Raw genomic sequence first — 16,917 nt, forward strand, 5'->3', positions numbered from 1 at the left:
GCTGCCGCGCTGCTGGAGCCCGATTTCTGTTCTCATCCTGAAGCAAAGTTCTTAACCTGAAGAACTATTTCTGGGTTAGTGGAGTCTGTAACCTGAAGTGTATGTAACCAGAGGTACCACTGTATTAAAAAGATTACTATCAAGACACTAAATATGTAGCTCAAGTGTAAAAAGGTAAAGAGCTGCCCCTTCACCATGTGATGGGAACCACACAATGAAGGTGCCAAGTGTGCTTCAGTGGGCAGGCAATTCCACTACTTAGGGGGCTGACACGCAGAATGCCATCTTCCAGGCTGGCACCCCCAAACTTCTGAGGGCAGTGTAGATACCAAGAGGGCACCGACAGAGGATGCCACATCACCCTCCAGCTTAAAAACAGAAAAGAAGATACTACAAAAGAGAAGTTTTATTAGGGCAATTTAACTTTATTTATTTTTTTTCTCCATACAGCTAGGTCAACTATAGCAGTAATAATAAAATAAGCATAAAAACAAATTGCGGCCCAGGACAGAGTACATAATTTGGAGCAACTACCAAGCAAATTTAAGTCTGTGATTACATAATAGTAAAAAACCAAGCACACCTGTCCTTTCAGCAGATGAAAGTTGCAGGGGTTGCCAGGAAGTGCAATGTGTTCTAATTCATCGGTGTGAATTATTACCAGAGAGAATCCAATCCAATCGTTTTTCTCCCCAAACCCCCCACCCCGGACCCTTCACTTTGGCTTCGTATATATTACACGGTTTCTCAAGTGCTTTAGGTTAGAAATGGTTAATTTTGAGAAGGTTTTTTTTCTTTTCCTTTCCACCTGCTAAAAGAACAGGATCACTACAGCAATAAAAATAATTACATAACAACTACAGCTATGATGTTTTGTTTTGGTTTGCCTGTTGACGAGTTTTTCTTTTTTAAACATTTTTGTGAGCATGTGAAAGTCAATATTGGTTTCTGTTTGTGTGTGTGTGTGTGTGTGTATTTCTGTGTGTTGGTGTGTGAATAATAAAACTACTGAAATTTGTCAGAAACTGTTTTGAATAGAATATATATCTTTTATATATATCTATATCTATATATATTTTCTCTTTCTCTTTCTCTCTCTCTCTTTGATACTTTAAACATGCAGTAGTTGTCTTGAGTAATGTACGACATATCTGATCCATGATTTCCCTTTAATGGTTCGAAGTACCTGTTTGTTTGAAATTTTGTTTCCTAAAAAAATAATTTTTATTTATTTAGTAATGATCTTCAGGCAGATTTGGACCAGTGCAGCTTTTTTTTTTTAAAGGCCCCAACTGCTCTATACGTTCAAAGCACGATGTCACTTTAAACCACTGTGGCTTGCCCCAAATGATCTTGGGAACTGTAGTCTCCTACGGGTGCTAGGAGTAGTTCGAAGACCCCTGCCCCCCTCACAGATTCCCAATGGCTTTTTAAACCAATCCCTCTTCTCAAGGAACTCTGGGATTTGTAGTTCTGCGAGGGGAGAAATGGTTTTCTAGCATCTCTCAGCAGCCTTAACAGACTACAACTCCCAGGAATTTTTAGCGGAAGCCATGGCTGTCTAGAGCACAGTCATACCTTGGATCCTGAACGCCTTGGTACTCGGACGTTTTGGCTCCCAAACGCTGCAAACCCGGAAGTGATAGTTCCAGTTTACAAACGTTCTTTGGAACCCGAACATTCCGACGGGGCTTCCGATTGGCTGCAGGAGCTTCCTGCAGCCAATCAGAAGCTGCGCTTTGGTTTCCGGATGTTTTGGAAGTCGAGCGGACTTCTGGAACAGATTCCAAGGGATGACTGTGGTTCAATAGTGCTTTAATTGTACAGTGCAGAAGGGTCCTTAGTCACGAGAACTGGGAACGAGGGCCAATCTTTCCAGCAGAAAGAATCCTGGCAAACTAGAAGCTGTTCACATAAAGCAAAGCAACTTTTTTCCCCATGGGATTTGGAGTGCTAACTCTGTGCCACTTTTTTTGCAAGCAATTTTGTTCAGCCTGTCTTTTTTTTATTTTTTAATTAGCCTTAACAAAACTCCTTGTATTTATAGACATTTTTATTCAAAATAAGATCTTACTATTATACAGGTTTCTCTCTTTTTTTTTTTTGACTATATACAGAAGTGCAAAAGGTCAACCTTCCTCTCTATACTTTCCCACATGCTAAATTGCAGCATAATCAACCCTCAAGAGTTTGCACACGCACTCATACATATTATAATTCTTGTTATACGTAAACTTTTGAGTATTTGGATTATCAACAAAAAGTCCCTTGATCTATTGATTATGCAGCTTATTTATAACAAGGCCTGATATTCAGGGATTTCAAAAAAATATTTAAACAATATTTTAACATTTGAAATGGATACAGTAGAAAATAAATTTTTATTCTGATATCTAGGAACTAGATTTTTTCTTTTATAATTAATTACAAACAAAATAAATCATCAAAATATTACTCAGTTGTCTGCCAGGATCGTTGCAATAGCAACAACTTAACTTCTTACTTAGCAATGATTATATAAGATATCCATATAAAAGATCTTTGTTCTTTTAATGAAAACTAGACAAGAACTAACAATGACTGATATTCTTACATTGTAATATTAAATCAGTAAAATATAAATCATTTAGTTAACAATAATACGAATATTCATGACACTACATGTAAATTCAAAACTGCATATGCTATGAAGAAGAAAAAAACCTTTTTAAATTTTTTCCATATTTTGAAAAATTCATTAGTTAAAATCTAATAAAACAAAATTCTATAAACTGAAATGGCATTCGTCTGGTAATAGAAAATGAAAATGATCTAATAAACGTAAGAAATAAAAACTACTATTTTAACAAGGAAAAAAAATAAGTAGTATTCTCTAATGTAAGTAAACTACAATAACATGTGAAGTCACCTATACTTTCTTAACACGATTGAAATTACATTGGTATGGGTTTTAACCCGTAATGTAATAATCTAAGGCTTTAATAGATGTACAGTACAATCAGTAAAATCAACACATCATTCTTTTTTTTTTCTAGAAAGCATCTCTCAAGCATAAAAACCTGCAAGTAAACTTGGAAGTACGGAAAGTTCTAGAACTGAACTCTCTCCTCTTCCATTCCATAGACTACCAGTGACCTGGCCCCCACCTCAGCAACCCTTTAGCTTTGCTGAACAGAGCAAAATATATCCTTTACTAGCTGCAACATCCAAACCACAAAAAAGATTTCCTTTGGATGAATCCATTCTTGAAAACTTGAATGCACATCTATGTTTTTTGTTTCATTTTTGTAAAGGCTTTCTAAGGCTATAAGCAGTTAAATCTGAACAGAAGAAATCACATATAAAATTCATCCCAATATTTAACCCACCCGATACCTATTTCTAATTAACATCTCCATTTATCTCATTGTTTTGGTTTCTTTTTTAAAAAATCGTGCATCTGATGTCAGTGCTTCTCTCATGATTAGAGTCACTATTTTTATTTTTGAAGTGCGTGACTTTGAAGTGATGCATTTGAGAAGAAAGCAAAAACCCATCTCCTCCAACACTTTTAGAGTCTCTTGGACTTCTGACAGAGGTTAGAAATTCGAAGCGAAATAAAATTCCTCAAATGTTTTGCAAACAGTGTCTCAGAAATGGCTTTTCCCTTTTTTTAAAAGATTTTTTTTATTAAAAAAAATGTATATTGTCTGTTATATGGTATAGTTTGCATAACTATTATTATGGATTATAATAATTTATATAGGTTTATATATCCAGTATGTGTAGGAATAACCTGGGTTTAAGACTGGTTTTTGCTTATTTTAAAAATGTGCTGCCTACTGTTAACTAAGGTAAAACTGGCCATTTCTGAGACAGCTTTGGTTTAAAACAGAAGGGGTGCCCTTTGACTGATTAGCAACTAGGAAAACAAGCAAAATTAAAAACGTGGCTCTTAAAAGTAACACTGCAGAAATAATACTCTACTTTGATTACAGTCTATGGCACTTCATGAGCATCATTAACAACATGGTACTTAAAGCCATTGATGTGCTTTAAAAATATACACAGTTGTGGTTTATACTTGGCACATTCATCTCTGTCAGATACCTCTTTTTACCACTTCTTACAATCTATTACATTTAAAAATATTAACTCTTAAAAGCAAAAAACGAAAGGAAAAATAAAAATTATACTGTGCATGCACGCTCTCTCCTATAATGGCAATTTTAAATACAAGGTGCACCTTTCGTTATTTTTATTTTTTTTGTAAACCTTGAAAGAAATAAACTTACTTAAAAAATTATATCTTGGTCTACAGACGTACCAATACATAATAGATCTATGGCTACATCACAGTCTGTCTTTTCAAGATGACGTACATGATTATGTAGGAAGGAGTCTGCCAGCGCATACCTCTGCTGTGTATGCGCTGCTTTACCTGTGTGCTAGAAAAGATAGACAATGCTGTAGTCTTTAGACAATATGATCACCCCAGCACAAATATCTATTCAATGTACAAAGTATATAGGCAACAGTGTGCAGTGGATTTCCGAGTTGTCATTTCATCTTGTTAACATGCAATATGTGGATGTCTTACTGCTGAGGAAATTTGGGTGCTGTTATCTGACGGTATATACATTATGGCTAATGACCTGTTCCGTTTCTTCATTCAATCACACTGTCCTCTTTTCTTTTATATGATCTGCGGAAAATAATGAAGAGGGTGGGAAAGGGGTCGCCTTCGTTTATTCGACACCTGCAGCTATTTCCCCCTCTACTTTTCTTCCATGCAAGAAAGAAATACCACGACCACCACCCTCGATGCTATTCAAATATGACAATGACAGCCTCTGAACACTTCTAATCCAAATGCACTGAAATACGACATATGATACTAATTATTTAATGAAGCATTTAAATCAACATTGATTGCAAAACCTGCGCTGAGTTAAAAGGGGAAGTGATGTGCAAAGTTTCCCCCTTTTAAATTTATTTAGCTTTGATCCTCATCAGCACTTGCTAAACACCTGAGCACAAACCAGGATATAGGTAAAGGTGAAGGGACCCCTGACCATTAGGTCTAGTTGTGGCCGTCTCTGGGGTTGTGGCGCTCATCTCGCTTTATTGGCCGAGGGAGCCGGCGTACAGCTTCCAGGTCATGTAGCCAGCATGACTAAGCCGCTTCTGGCAAACCAGAGCAGCTCACGGAAATGCCGTTTACCTTCCTGCTGGAGCAGTACCTATTTATCTACTTGCACTTTGAGGTGCTTTCGAACTGCTAGGTTGGCAGGAGCAGGGACCGAGCAACGGGAGCTCATCCCGTCGTGGGGATTTGAACTGCCGACCTTCTGATTGCCAAGTCCTAGGCTCTATGGTTTAACCCACAGTGCCACCCATGTCCCAACCAGGATATAACTAGTACTAATTATTATTTGCCATTTTTTAAATCTCACATTTCCCCCCTTTCCACCCATACTTATCCCGGATGGCTTTAAAAAGAGGAAGAAAATTCATGGAGGATAAAGCTATCAATGGTTATGAGTGACAACGCCTTTGCTCTCTCCCTTCTCTCTAAGAGGCAGCATGCCTCTTTTGCACCAGTTGCTTAGAATCGCAAGTGGGGAGAGAGCTGCTGCTATCAGGTCCTGCTATCAGGTCCTCTGGGCATCTGGTTGGCCACTGTGAGAACAAGATGCTGGACTAGATGAGCCTTTGGCCAATCCAGTAGGGCTCTTCTTATGTTCTTAGGTATTTGAACCGTAGCCAGACTGAGCAACAATGGCAGCCTCCACCCAGCTGGTAATATCCTTCTGAGCTGTGATGCAAACTGGGCCCAAAAGGAGAGTGCAAATAGGGAGAGCTTGCAAGGGTTCTTTGGGGCTTGGAGTGCTGTCTCACGGTGTACGAAGGACCGAGAGACATGGACGGTGAGGGAGCTGCTGCGGCGATCTGCAACACCAGCACCATGTTGGTTTTCCTGCCTGAGAACGTGAGAAACTACGCCTGCAGCAAGTGCAAGGTGGTTGACTGGCTGGAAGAGAAGGCGCAACAACTTGAGATCGATCTATCCAGACTTCGAACTACTGGGCAAGATGAGGGGTTTTTCTACAGAGTAGAGTGGACTGTCTGTGAACAGTGACATAAGCGGGGCAGCCCCTAGGGAGAAGGAAGGCCGCCCTTGCAGGAGACAAACCTCTGGAGGAACGTGACACACAGAAGCAGGGCTGTCAGGAGCCATGCTGTGTCACTGGAGCTGCAAAATTGACCCCGGATGACAGTTCTGGGCCAGAGGAGCAAGGATAGCACAGTTGCAGACCTCAGAATACACCCAAGTGGCTGTGGAAGGTACAATGTACAGAACGATTCCTGCCATTACCAAGAATGGCAGTTCTTGAATTTATTTATTTATAGGTGGTAACCACACTGCCTGCCTTAATAGTGAAGTGTCCTGCATTTGAAAGGTCAACTTTCTTTGAATGGCACTTTAATCGCCACAGAGAATGCGGAGAAGTGTAGTTTTTTAAGGTTGTGGGAACTGTGGCTCTGTGAGGTCACTGCCACAGAAAAACTTCCCAGGATTATCCATGCCAGTTAAAGTGGCCTCACAGCGCTGTCATGTGAATGCATTTGATGTCAAGGCAAAACTTGAAGCAGGAAGTTCATTTCCACAGCAGGCGTTGCCCTTGAAACAGGGAGAGGAGATGGCAGACGAGCTATTACCGGCAACTTAAAAATAGTCTTGTTGGATGAAGACATGATGTCAGGCAGAACCAGTACTGAACACTCCAATCACAAATTTAAATTAAGTGCAGAAAGAAAGAAAAACTCTCTTCCCAGCAGACAGGTGTAGTCAAGTGAAACCTTTTCTCACAGAGCAGAAGGTTAACTTATAAAGACCTGACATTCAGTAGCTGGAGCTGCAGTTCAAGATTAATTTATGCAAGTGGATGGGTTTGTGGACTTTGCCTGATCTCTCCTGACAGCCGGTGTCACAAAACACACACACAAATTCAATATCATTTGGTAATTTGTGCAGGGGAGAGACTATTAGCTTGATGATTCCTAGTTCTGAGTCACACAAAAGGAGACTAAGGCCTGCACCTACTGAAAGGACATGATTTTTTTGGTGTGGTGACAGAGGCAACTTGACTTGTGGCTATTTTGGACCATGCAGGTTTAAACTGCATTGAATGACAGCTTGAGAGTCATTCGTGTGCTGCATGATCCACCTTGCCGATTGGATGCTTATCCCTACAGAGACTTTGGGGCGGGAGGAATCTGTGGCAGTGAAAGAAAAATCAAAGCCTCCTTGATATCAGCCATTTCCTTATGTAGTCATTAACGTCCTTATGTAATCATTAAAAATGACACCTGCACGGCACCTGGAATTTATGCAATGTTCCTTTAGGACATACACGCAAAAGCTTAAATCTTTTGCAGTCTCCATATCTAGTAGTTAAACAGTAGGGCATAGTACATTATCCAGAGTATTATTTATGGGATTTTGGATTTGTATTCATTTTTTTAAAAAATGATACTTTCAAATGCCACTTACAACTAGCCTGTGTATATAGTAAAAGATTAGGTCCAGTCGCAAACGACTCTGGGGTTGTGGCGCTCATCTCGCTTTACTGGTCGAGGGAGTCGGCGTACAGCTTCTGGGTCATGTGGCCAGCATGACTAAACCACTTCTGGCAAACCAGAGCAGCGCACGGAAACGCAGTTTACCTTCCCGCTGGAGCGGTACCTATTTATCTACTTGCACTTTGACGTGCTTTTGAACTGCTAGGTTGGCAGGAGCAGGGACCGAGCAACGGGGGCTCACCCCGTCGTGGGGATTCGAACCACCGACCTTCTGATCGGCAAGCCCTAGGCTCTGTGGTTTAACCCACAGCGCCACCCGTGTCCTGTGTATAGTAGATGACAGGATAAAAAGTGTGAATGGACTTTTCCCTTCAGACTACATCGGTGTGGGCATCAGAGGAAGGTGAGATTTTTCCCCCTCCAAGTACAAAAATTACCTGGAATCCTATGCACATTTAGGAAAATGGGAAGCCAGCTGCCTCACATCAAGTCCATGCAGTTTGGCACTGACTACACCGGCCCTGCTTGGAGATTGAACCTTGGGACTTTCTGGATATAAAGCAGATGCTCACCCAAAAAACTACAGCACTTCTCGTTTACCTGGGTTGACATTCAACTCATTTGGGTTTAGTAGGCATGTATAGAACTGTGTTGCAGATACCATGGAGAAGTCCTAGCTTAGTCTGCTCTCTGGCCTGCTGTGGGTAATACATCCAAACTGGGCTGCTAACTTGGTTCTTGTTCCAGGGAGGAGAAAATGCAAATCCAGAAAAGCACTATCAAAATGCAATATAAAGCATACTTGAGAAACTTACTGTTTGATGATTATATGTCTACATCTGTGTAACATACTTGTGGCTAGTCAGATGTTCGGCAGATATTATGGGTATCTATTGAAGAACAAGAAAAGGAATGTAACCTGTGAATAATGCGTTCCACAAGAATGCATGATGATTATTATTTTTTTACTAACAGCTCAGGTGAAAGATGGTGGACTTCTATATCAGAACAGCAAGTTAACCAAAACACAGGTATCAATTTAAATAAAAATGTTGTGTTAAGTAGTATATCAACCAATGTTTAGTAATGATTACTGATTGTTTAGAAGGAAGGATAAAATTAACAGTTAAAAGTTCATGCAGTGCAATAATTTCAAAAGTCCTTTTTGTTGGCCTACACATATTTATACGGTTTGGGGGACTTTGCCTAACTCGCTGTGGAAAAATTTGGCAACCTTTTGGCCCATGCATTTTGCACACTCAATTTTAAGATACTTTGAGCCAGATTTGTTTTGTTTTGTTGCAAATCATTTCATTTTCTGGTTAAGCTGCGCTGATATTCAAGCGAAAGGCATATCGGAAGGCAGAGCTGGAACTAACTGGAATAAAATCTCAAGTACATAAGCTAATCATGCACCTAAGAATCATATACTTGTTTCCATCTTTGCACTGAAACACACAAACACACGCAAACACATTTGGTGGGGAGGGGCACATATCAAATTTAAATATCTTCCTAAGAATAACCTCCTAATAAGGTTCTTGGATTTATTCCCAATATATTATTCTCCCAGCTGGGGTGGGGGGGCAGTACGTCTTCCCCAGATTCCCAAAGACTCCATTTTGGGCAAGTAAACATAGAAAAGCAAGAAAGAGAACCATCTATCTCTATTCTGGTGTCACACCTTGGAAATGCCTTTCCAGTGCAGATCCACCTAACTGTAGTCTACTAGCAAGTAAAGAGAAGCCTTCGTTGCTGGCAGATGAGTAGCAGGGACTGTTTTGACTTACTGATTATGGCCTGTTGCTAATATTTTGTTTTGACTACAGCTGACACTGTCTGGATCATTTTTGTTAATGGCATTTCTGCTTTAAATTTTATAAATATTTCCCCAGATGCCTTTGTGCAGGGGAAGTTATTTATAAAAAATAAGGCTGCAATTCTAACCTGACTTACCTAGGAGCAAGCCCCAATGAATTCAACAGGACTTACTTCTGAGTAGACATGGTTAGGATAACATTGTCAAGTGTCTTTCAGTTGTGGATTAAAAGTACAGAATTGTTAGTATCCATATTAAATTTCTCCCACAAGGGTCTAATTTTCCATAATATGGAAAGTAAAGCTACCTGGAGTGATATTTTGTTATGAAACGTAGCGTTTTGCACCATAACATACACAGTTATTCTCTCTCTCTCTCTCTTTGCCATTTGAAAGAAAGTCTTTAAATGGTGCATAAACCCTCCTAAAAATCAATACTTTGAACTATAGTTGCAACAATTAAAACAAACTCAACTTGGTGGGATATGGATTGGTGATTATAACTGGGCCTTCTTCTTTGTTGACCAGCAAAATGTCTCACTGCAGGGATGAGGTGTTGCTCTTCCGCAGCTGGCAATGGGAATCCTGCACAAGCTGGGAGCCAGAGCCATTGAATGTAGGACTATGCAAACCATGAATGGCCTGGGCCTTCCCAAGATGTGATCTGAACAAAGGAGCGTTTCTTTGCACTTCAAAGTTAGGAATGCAGGAAGCTGCCCTTATCCTGAGTCAGACCATTGGACCATTCAGCAGAGTATTGTCTACACTGGCAGGCAGTGGCTTTCTAGTGCTTCAGATGCCAATAGATGGCCTCTGGGACTAAGCCTGAGACAGAACGACGTCCCTTCCTCAAAATGAAGTCTGAATTGGCTCAGAAAGGATAAAGGAGGACCTACACACCAGATGCAAGATTCTGAACTACGGTACAGTGGTACCTTGGTTGTCAAATTTAATACGTTCCGGGAATCGGTTCGACTCCCGGAACGGTTCGAAAATCAAGGCGCGGCTTCCGACTGGCTGCAGGAGCTTCCTGCACTCAATCGGAAGCTGCAGAAGCCACGTCGGATGTTCAGATTCCAAAACATGGAACTCCCACTTCCAGGTTTGCGATGTTTGGGAGCCAAAACGTCCAAGTACCAAGGCATTCCGCAACCAAGGTATGACTGTACTTTGTTCAACTACTCCCTCAAGTCTGCAGCGTATAAACTTCCCATTGGCTGTTACTCAAGTATATAACAGCCAACAGAACTTCTCCCCAAGGAAGCTCGCCTGGTGCCTTCATTATATACCTTTAGGCACCAGGCAAAAACGTTCCTTTTTAACCAGGCCTTTGGCTGGCCTTTTCAACCAGGCCTTTGGTTTGGCCTTTTATAATGTGACTTTTTTTGGGGGGGGGGTATTGGGTTACTGCTTTTGCTTTTATTTTAAACGTTGTGGTCTTGTTGTGAACCGCCCTGAGACCTCCGGGTATAGGGCGGTGTATAAGTTGAATTAATAATAATAATAATAATAATAATAATAATAATAATAATATCCACCAGACAGGTCAGGAGATGGGAGATGAAGAGCTGTGGCACATCCCACCCATCAAGCATGACTAACTGTCCCCTAGCCACATACAGTGGTGCCTCGCAAGACGAATGCCTCGCAAGACGGAAAACCCGCTAGACGAAAGGGTTTTCCGTTTTTCAATGCGCTTCGCAGGACAAATTTCTCTATGGGCTTGCTTCGCAAGACGAAAATGTCTTGCGATTCCTGGGGTATTTTTCCCGCTCCCCACCCCCTTTTTCTAAGGCACTAAGCTGCTAATAGCCTTTTAGCAGCTAATCCACTAATCCCTTAAGCCTTTAATGGCCGCTAATAGCCGCTAAACCGCTAATAGCGCTAATCGGGTTGCTTTGCAAGATGAAGAAACCGCTAGACGAAGAGACTCGCGGAACGGATTCTTTTCGTCTTGCGAGGCACCACTGTACTTGTTCTTTAGGTGTACTGCATACATTTCTACAGCACATTTTTTTGTGCGTGTGCACGGAAACATGTGCCAAGTGTAATTGAGCTTCTCGTACCATTTGTTTTCTACGGCAGCAGGAGAGGATGTTGCACCCAGCTGTGTAGAAGCTTCAAGAGCAGTGCTGTTGAAACAGACCAAGGACCTTGAGCACTGGCAAGTGACGACGGAGGGGCCAGTTCTCTTAAAAAAACAACAACTTCTGCATGCATGCACATTGCGGGAGGTGGGGGTGGGTGGGCTATTTCTTGTGGCATTACATTATGTCAACAATGCTTACATACTATATACATATATGGCTCATATATGCATATACTGGGGGTTGGCTGCGGAACTTGGCTGCAGTGCGTTATGAAGACCCAGAGAGATACGCATGAAATGGTCAGATTGCACAATGAAAACAGAATCTGGCTTGGAAAATGCATGGGGGTGGGCAGTGTCTTTTAAAAATACATTATCATCTGTGGGAAGGAAAGAGGATTTTGCCAGAGGTTTTACATTAATGATCCTAAAAGACATTTTTTTAAAAAAATTTTTTTAAAAAGATGGCTGTTTATCAACCGATTCATACTAAATCGGGGGGGGGGGGCAATTCCTGATATACAGTCCTTTGTTTTGTTGCTTATGAATCAATCATAATATTAGGATTTGGGGCCACTGCAAAGGCTGTGGTAACAGTCCCATGTGGGGGCCTGTGGGGGGCCGTTCAGAATGGGCCGTTAGGGATGGGCACGTCTATCAATTCCAGATTTTTAAATTCAATTCCCCACATTTCCACATCAGTTTGCACTTTTAAAAAAAAAAAAAAATCCTCATGAAAATTCACCACCATTTTAGTGCGAATCTCTCCTAACGTACATGTTTTTGTATATTGTATATTTTTATATTTTCCATACTGTAATGAATTTCCATGTGCTATTTTCATGAATATTTTTATGCATGCTTCATCCTAGTATATGCATTTCTGTACACAATACTTGATGGGAGCACCGCATTACAAAATTCAGGGAAGTGTGAATTTTGAAGATGTGTTGTGTTTCAGTTTGCATACTGTCTGGGAATGTGCCAATGTGGCTGCAGTTTTCCTTTTGGTGCTTAACCAACAGAAAGGGCACACACCTGAGGTGCAATTTCCCACCACTCCTCTTTCACTGACATTACTGTGTGGAGTCTTGATGAGGTTGGAAGCCATCTCACCCATATGTATGCTGGGGATCATCATACAGAAAGCAAAAACAACAGTTGCCATTTCCAGAGCACATGAGCAAGGAGGTGCCCTGTGCAGAGGTCTGTATCTGTGATCCACTTATGCTGAACTTTTAATTTTGGCATAAGCAATGCCCTATCTGTGAGAGGCTCGTGGCCAGCCTTTCAAGCAATATTTGAGAGGAAAATGCTCCGTCCTGGCTAAGCCAGTCCCCCCAAAAGGAGCATTTAGGGTGAGTGGCAGAGGCGAGATGGGACAAGGGGAAGACTTGCCCCCATTCCAAACTCTGCTCAACTGGGTCACACAACCATGCGACCCAGCTGATGTTACACTGCCAAGTCTAAACTCCATATTAAAAGCTTGCTCCCCCTCTTGAAGGCCAGCTCACCTGACAGTAGCCCTGCTCCTGAATGGAGTCTGGACTACGGATAAGATACAGCTGCATAACTTACACCTAATTTACATTGGCTTCCTATCGTTTGTACTGCTCTGTGAAGTTCGTATCCCTATTGCGTTAATTCTCCTTTGTGCAATGCCAACTGTGTGTGTGGGGAGGGGGTACATCAAGGGAGCACTAACTGGACTGACAGCCTCTGTCTTGCTTGACAGCAGACGTTTGCGGCAGGGACCTTGCACCGCATCCTATTGAGAACCCTGCATGATCAGTCTATGCTGAACGAGAAACCAACACAAACAGCCCATTCACCACAGACATTTAGCATGGGGGGGCCTGCAGGAGTGGGTCATTGGAATGCAACAAGGGCGAATGGGTCTAACAAGCATACAGCTGCCTTTAGCCTCTAAGATTGGAATTGTTCGATTGAGAATGTCTGAACAGGGCTGATCAGATCCTGCTTTCCTATACAGTGGTACCTCTTCTAGCGTCTGCCTCGGTAAGCACCCATTCCTCCGAACGTCCGCAGCAAACCCGGAAGTAGCGGAATGGGTTACTTCCGCGTTCGCCGCTCACGCATGCACAGAAGCGCAAACCGCTCCGCACCCGTGTACAAACGTGGCACTTTGTCCAGCGTCTTTTTCGGGCAGCGACCGCAACTCCAGAATGGATCTCGGTAGCAAAATGAGGTACTACTGTACAGCAAATGTGAAGCTGCACAGGTGAGAGTGGGAGAGGAACCATTAGCAAATGTGCTTGAATCTGTTGCCATAGCACCTACGGTCTTTGTAACCACTCAGTTTCAACTGAGGCATGAGCTGTTTTCTGCAATCCCAAGGGTATGCTTGCTTTCAGCTCCCAACCTTTCGTCTCTCAGTTATTCAGCAGCATCCAGTGCAAAGCTAAGGGGGACCTCAGTCTAAGCAGGTGGGTTGCTGAACCCACAACATTTTGGAAGATGAGGGGAAGGATCCCCCAGGAATGGAAAAAGTAACTCTTTCTACACATGTAAGGTTCAGGCATGGGGAAGGCAGAGCATGCTGGCCAGCAGCGTTTCGTGGATCATCATCAAGTGTTTTGGAAAGGCTGTCTTGATGATGATTCCCTAGAAATCCTTTTATACAAATTCTCCTGTGCTCAGGTCCTAGTGTAGCTGCCGATGTGGTCTGCCTTGAATTCCCCTTTTTCCACGCAATGCACTTATCAATGCAAGGTGCAATGCAAACTAACAATGCATTTAGGAAGGAAGTGAAATATGGTTCATGTTCAAACACTCTAGTCTTAAAGGGTGATCCTTCAGCTCTGAAAATGTTCACAGACGTGTTATTTCGCCAAAAAAGGTTGGGGGGGGGGGGACAGAAATAATGGGAATATATACGCAGCACCATCAATGCAACTGATTCTTCTGCTGAGCACCTGTGGAGCAATGGATGGTGCAGTGGCAAAAGAGTAGGACATCTGCATTTATGCTGATTCATGCACAACAGTAGGGTCCTGCGCATATCACGGCTGCAATTCTAAACTTAATAGGGACTAAGCCCCCTGAATATTGCAGGTCTTCTTTCCAAGAAAAGATTAGAAGGATTGTATTGCACACCATGCTCTGTGGCCCAAGAGAATACCCTTGCCTATGCAAGAAGTCCACCATCTTTGTTCTCGCATTGGCCAACCAGATGCCTACAGGAAGCCTTGCAAGCTGGACCTGAGTGTAACAGCACTTTGCTCACTTGTGCGGCAAACAGAATGGTTTTATCAAAAAGCTGACGGTCTACCATTCATGACCTATGAACTGTGTGCTGCGTTGCCCTGAAATATTGTCTATTTAATTGTCAAGCATCTGCGCAAACATTTGAATCACTGGCTGTGTAATTAATGGTGGGATTAAGAGCCATGCAAATGGATAAATCACATACTTAAATTTCAGTCAGATTCGATTCTAAGTTTGATATCTGAAGCGCAATAGTTTTATTACTTACTGGCTTGTTACCATGTTTCTGTTTGTTGTAATTATACTGTCCAGGCAGAGAGGCAATTGGGATAGATTTCTAAGAGTAAATGCAATCTGGTTTGCAGTGGACATGGCTGTCAATCGCCTGACTGATTTGAAAATTGAAAGGAAAGCCACAGTGCTATAAAGGCTTAAGCATTCAGATTCTGATAGCTTCGGAACATTCCAGCCATCAATAGTAATGATTTTATTATTACTGCGTCCCTGACCCTTTATTCCAGGGATGTGGGGACCTGTGGCTTTCTAGATTCTGTTGGACTCCAACTCCCAGAATTCCTGGTCACTGGCCATGCTGGCTGGGGTGAGCAGGAGTTGGAGTCCAATCCAGACTCTAATCCATACTTAACCAATGCTGGTAAAATTCTACATAAGGTAAAGGTAAAGGTACCCCTGCCCGTACGGGCCAGTCGTGACAGACTCTAGGGTTGTGCGCCCATCTCACTCAAGAGGCCAGGGGTCAGTGCTGTCCGGAGACACTTCTGGGTCACGTGGCCAGCGTGACATCGCTGCTCTGGCGAGCCAGAGCCGAACACGGAACGCCGTTTACCTTCCCGCTAGTAAGCGGTCCCTATTTATCTACTTGCACCCGGGGGTGCTTTCAAACTGCTAGGTTGGCAGAAGCAGGGACCGAACAACGGGAGCGCACCCTGCCGCAGGGATTCGAACCGCCGACCTTTCGATCGGCAAGCCCTAGGCGCTGAGGCTTTTACCCACAGCGCCACCTGCGTCCCTAAAAAAAAAATTCTACATACAACAAAACAAAGTACTGTAGCCTTGAATTCCTTCTATTACCAAGCTCTTTGACTATTCTAAAAACAGATGGGGAAGCAGTGGGACCTTCCTATGCTGTGTAATTCATGAGAGGGACTGTGTCAAATATTTTAGTACTGGAAATGGAGGCGCAGAACCTTTCTGAGCATGGGCAAAAGGCCAGTTAAGCTATGCTGCGGATCTCAGGGAAATGTGTAGGCCAACAAGAGGTACGAACGAACAAAAAAAACGAAACAGAACGAAAGGGGGGGACGGACAAAACCCCATGCTTCTGAAAAGCACTGATTCTGAGTTATGTTTTAAGAAACAAAGCTGTAAATTAGCAAACCTGGTTGGCTGTGGCTGCTGTAGCGAAGGGGACGCTTGTGGCAGATGTTGCTGCTGCAGACACAGTGGTGGGCGTACCGCCGTGCACCATGGGAACTTTCGGGAGGAAAATCATATAAGCAAACATACAGGAGAGTGTAGCAGTATGGGAAACCATGGCAACAGGTGGCGGAATCGTCGAGTATGGTATTTATATCAGCAGATAAGCCGTGGGGACGAGATATCACCACCAGCAAAGTGACATGCAATCGCAGAGCAAAAAGCGGGACAACATTCCGGAGAGCGAGGAAGGAGGGGAGGGAGAGAGATGAAAGAAGAGGAGGAGGAGGAGGAGGAGGAGGAGAGAGGAGGAGAAACGCTTGTTACCATCAAATCATGGGAATCAACACAATCAAGCTCAATTATTTCAGTTCATAGTCAACCAACAAACTTGACGTAACCCCCTTTCTTTAACATCTCACGACAAATATTCTGCCGCCACCCGTCTCTCCCTCCCTCCTTTTTTTTACCGCTCTTAACATTTCATAATCTCCTGGCTTGAAATTCTAGTTCTGGATTAACTTGCACGAAGTATATAACTGAATGTTTTCTTTTCTTTTGAAAAGAAAGAAAGACACACAACAGTTTCTAAAAAACTGGAACTCACGAGTCCAGTCAAAATCCACCAGAGCTGCTAAGGAGATTGTGGCATTGTGGGGGGTGTTGGCGGTGGGGGTGGGAGATAGGGCAAGGGGGGGGGGATGTGTCACATAGCCACCTGGTCTGCTAAACGGCTTCTAGGATTTCTGAGTCAATTAAATAGAAGCAAGTGAATTTAA

General features: G+C 42.5%; 1 protein-coding gene across 50 annotated transcripts in view; it reads right to left on the reverse strand.

Moving 5' to 3' along the window:
• Nucleotides 1-404: 404 nt before the first annotated feature.
• The window catches only part of MBNL1 (muscleblind like splicing regulator 1), a 178,483-nt gene continuing 161,970 nt past the window's right edge, over nt 405-16,917 (reverse strand). For 40 of the 50 annotated variants that reach the window (XM_083442829.1, XM_083442838.1, XM_083442816.1 and 37 more), the window contains 3 exons: nt 16,101-16,195; nt 8,382-8,456; nt 405-4,684 (listed from right to left, as the gene is read on the reverse strand). In XM_083442829.1, the coding sequence (XP_083298955.1) occupies nt 8,400-8,456; nt 16,101-16,195 (152 nt within the window). In that variant the 3' untranslated portion in view covers nt 405-4,684; nt 8,382-8,399. The remainder of the gene's footprint in view (nt 4,685-8,381; nt 8,457-16,100; nt 16,196-16,917) is intronic. The other 10 variants (XM_083442840.1, XM_083442836.1, XM_083442824.1 and 7 more) reach the window with 1 other exon arrangement.

The sequence above is a fragment of the Podarcis tiliguerta genome, assembly GCF_965153285.1.
Source record: "Podarcis tiliguerta genome assembly, chromosome: 5".
Taxonomy (NCBI): domain Eukaryota; kingdom Metazoa; phylum Chordata; class Lepidosauria; order Squamata; family Lacertidae; genus Podarcis; species Podarcis tiliguerta.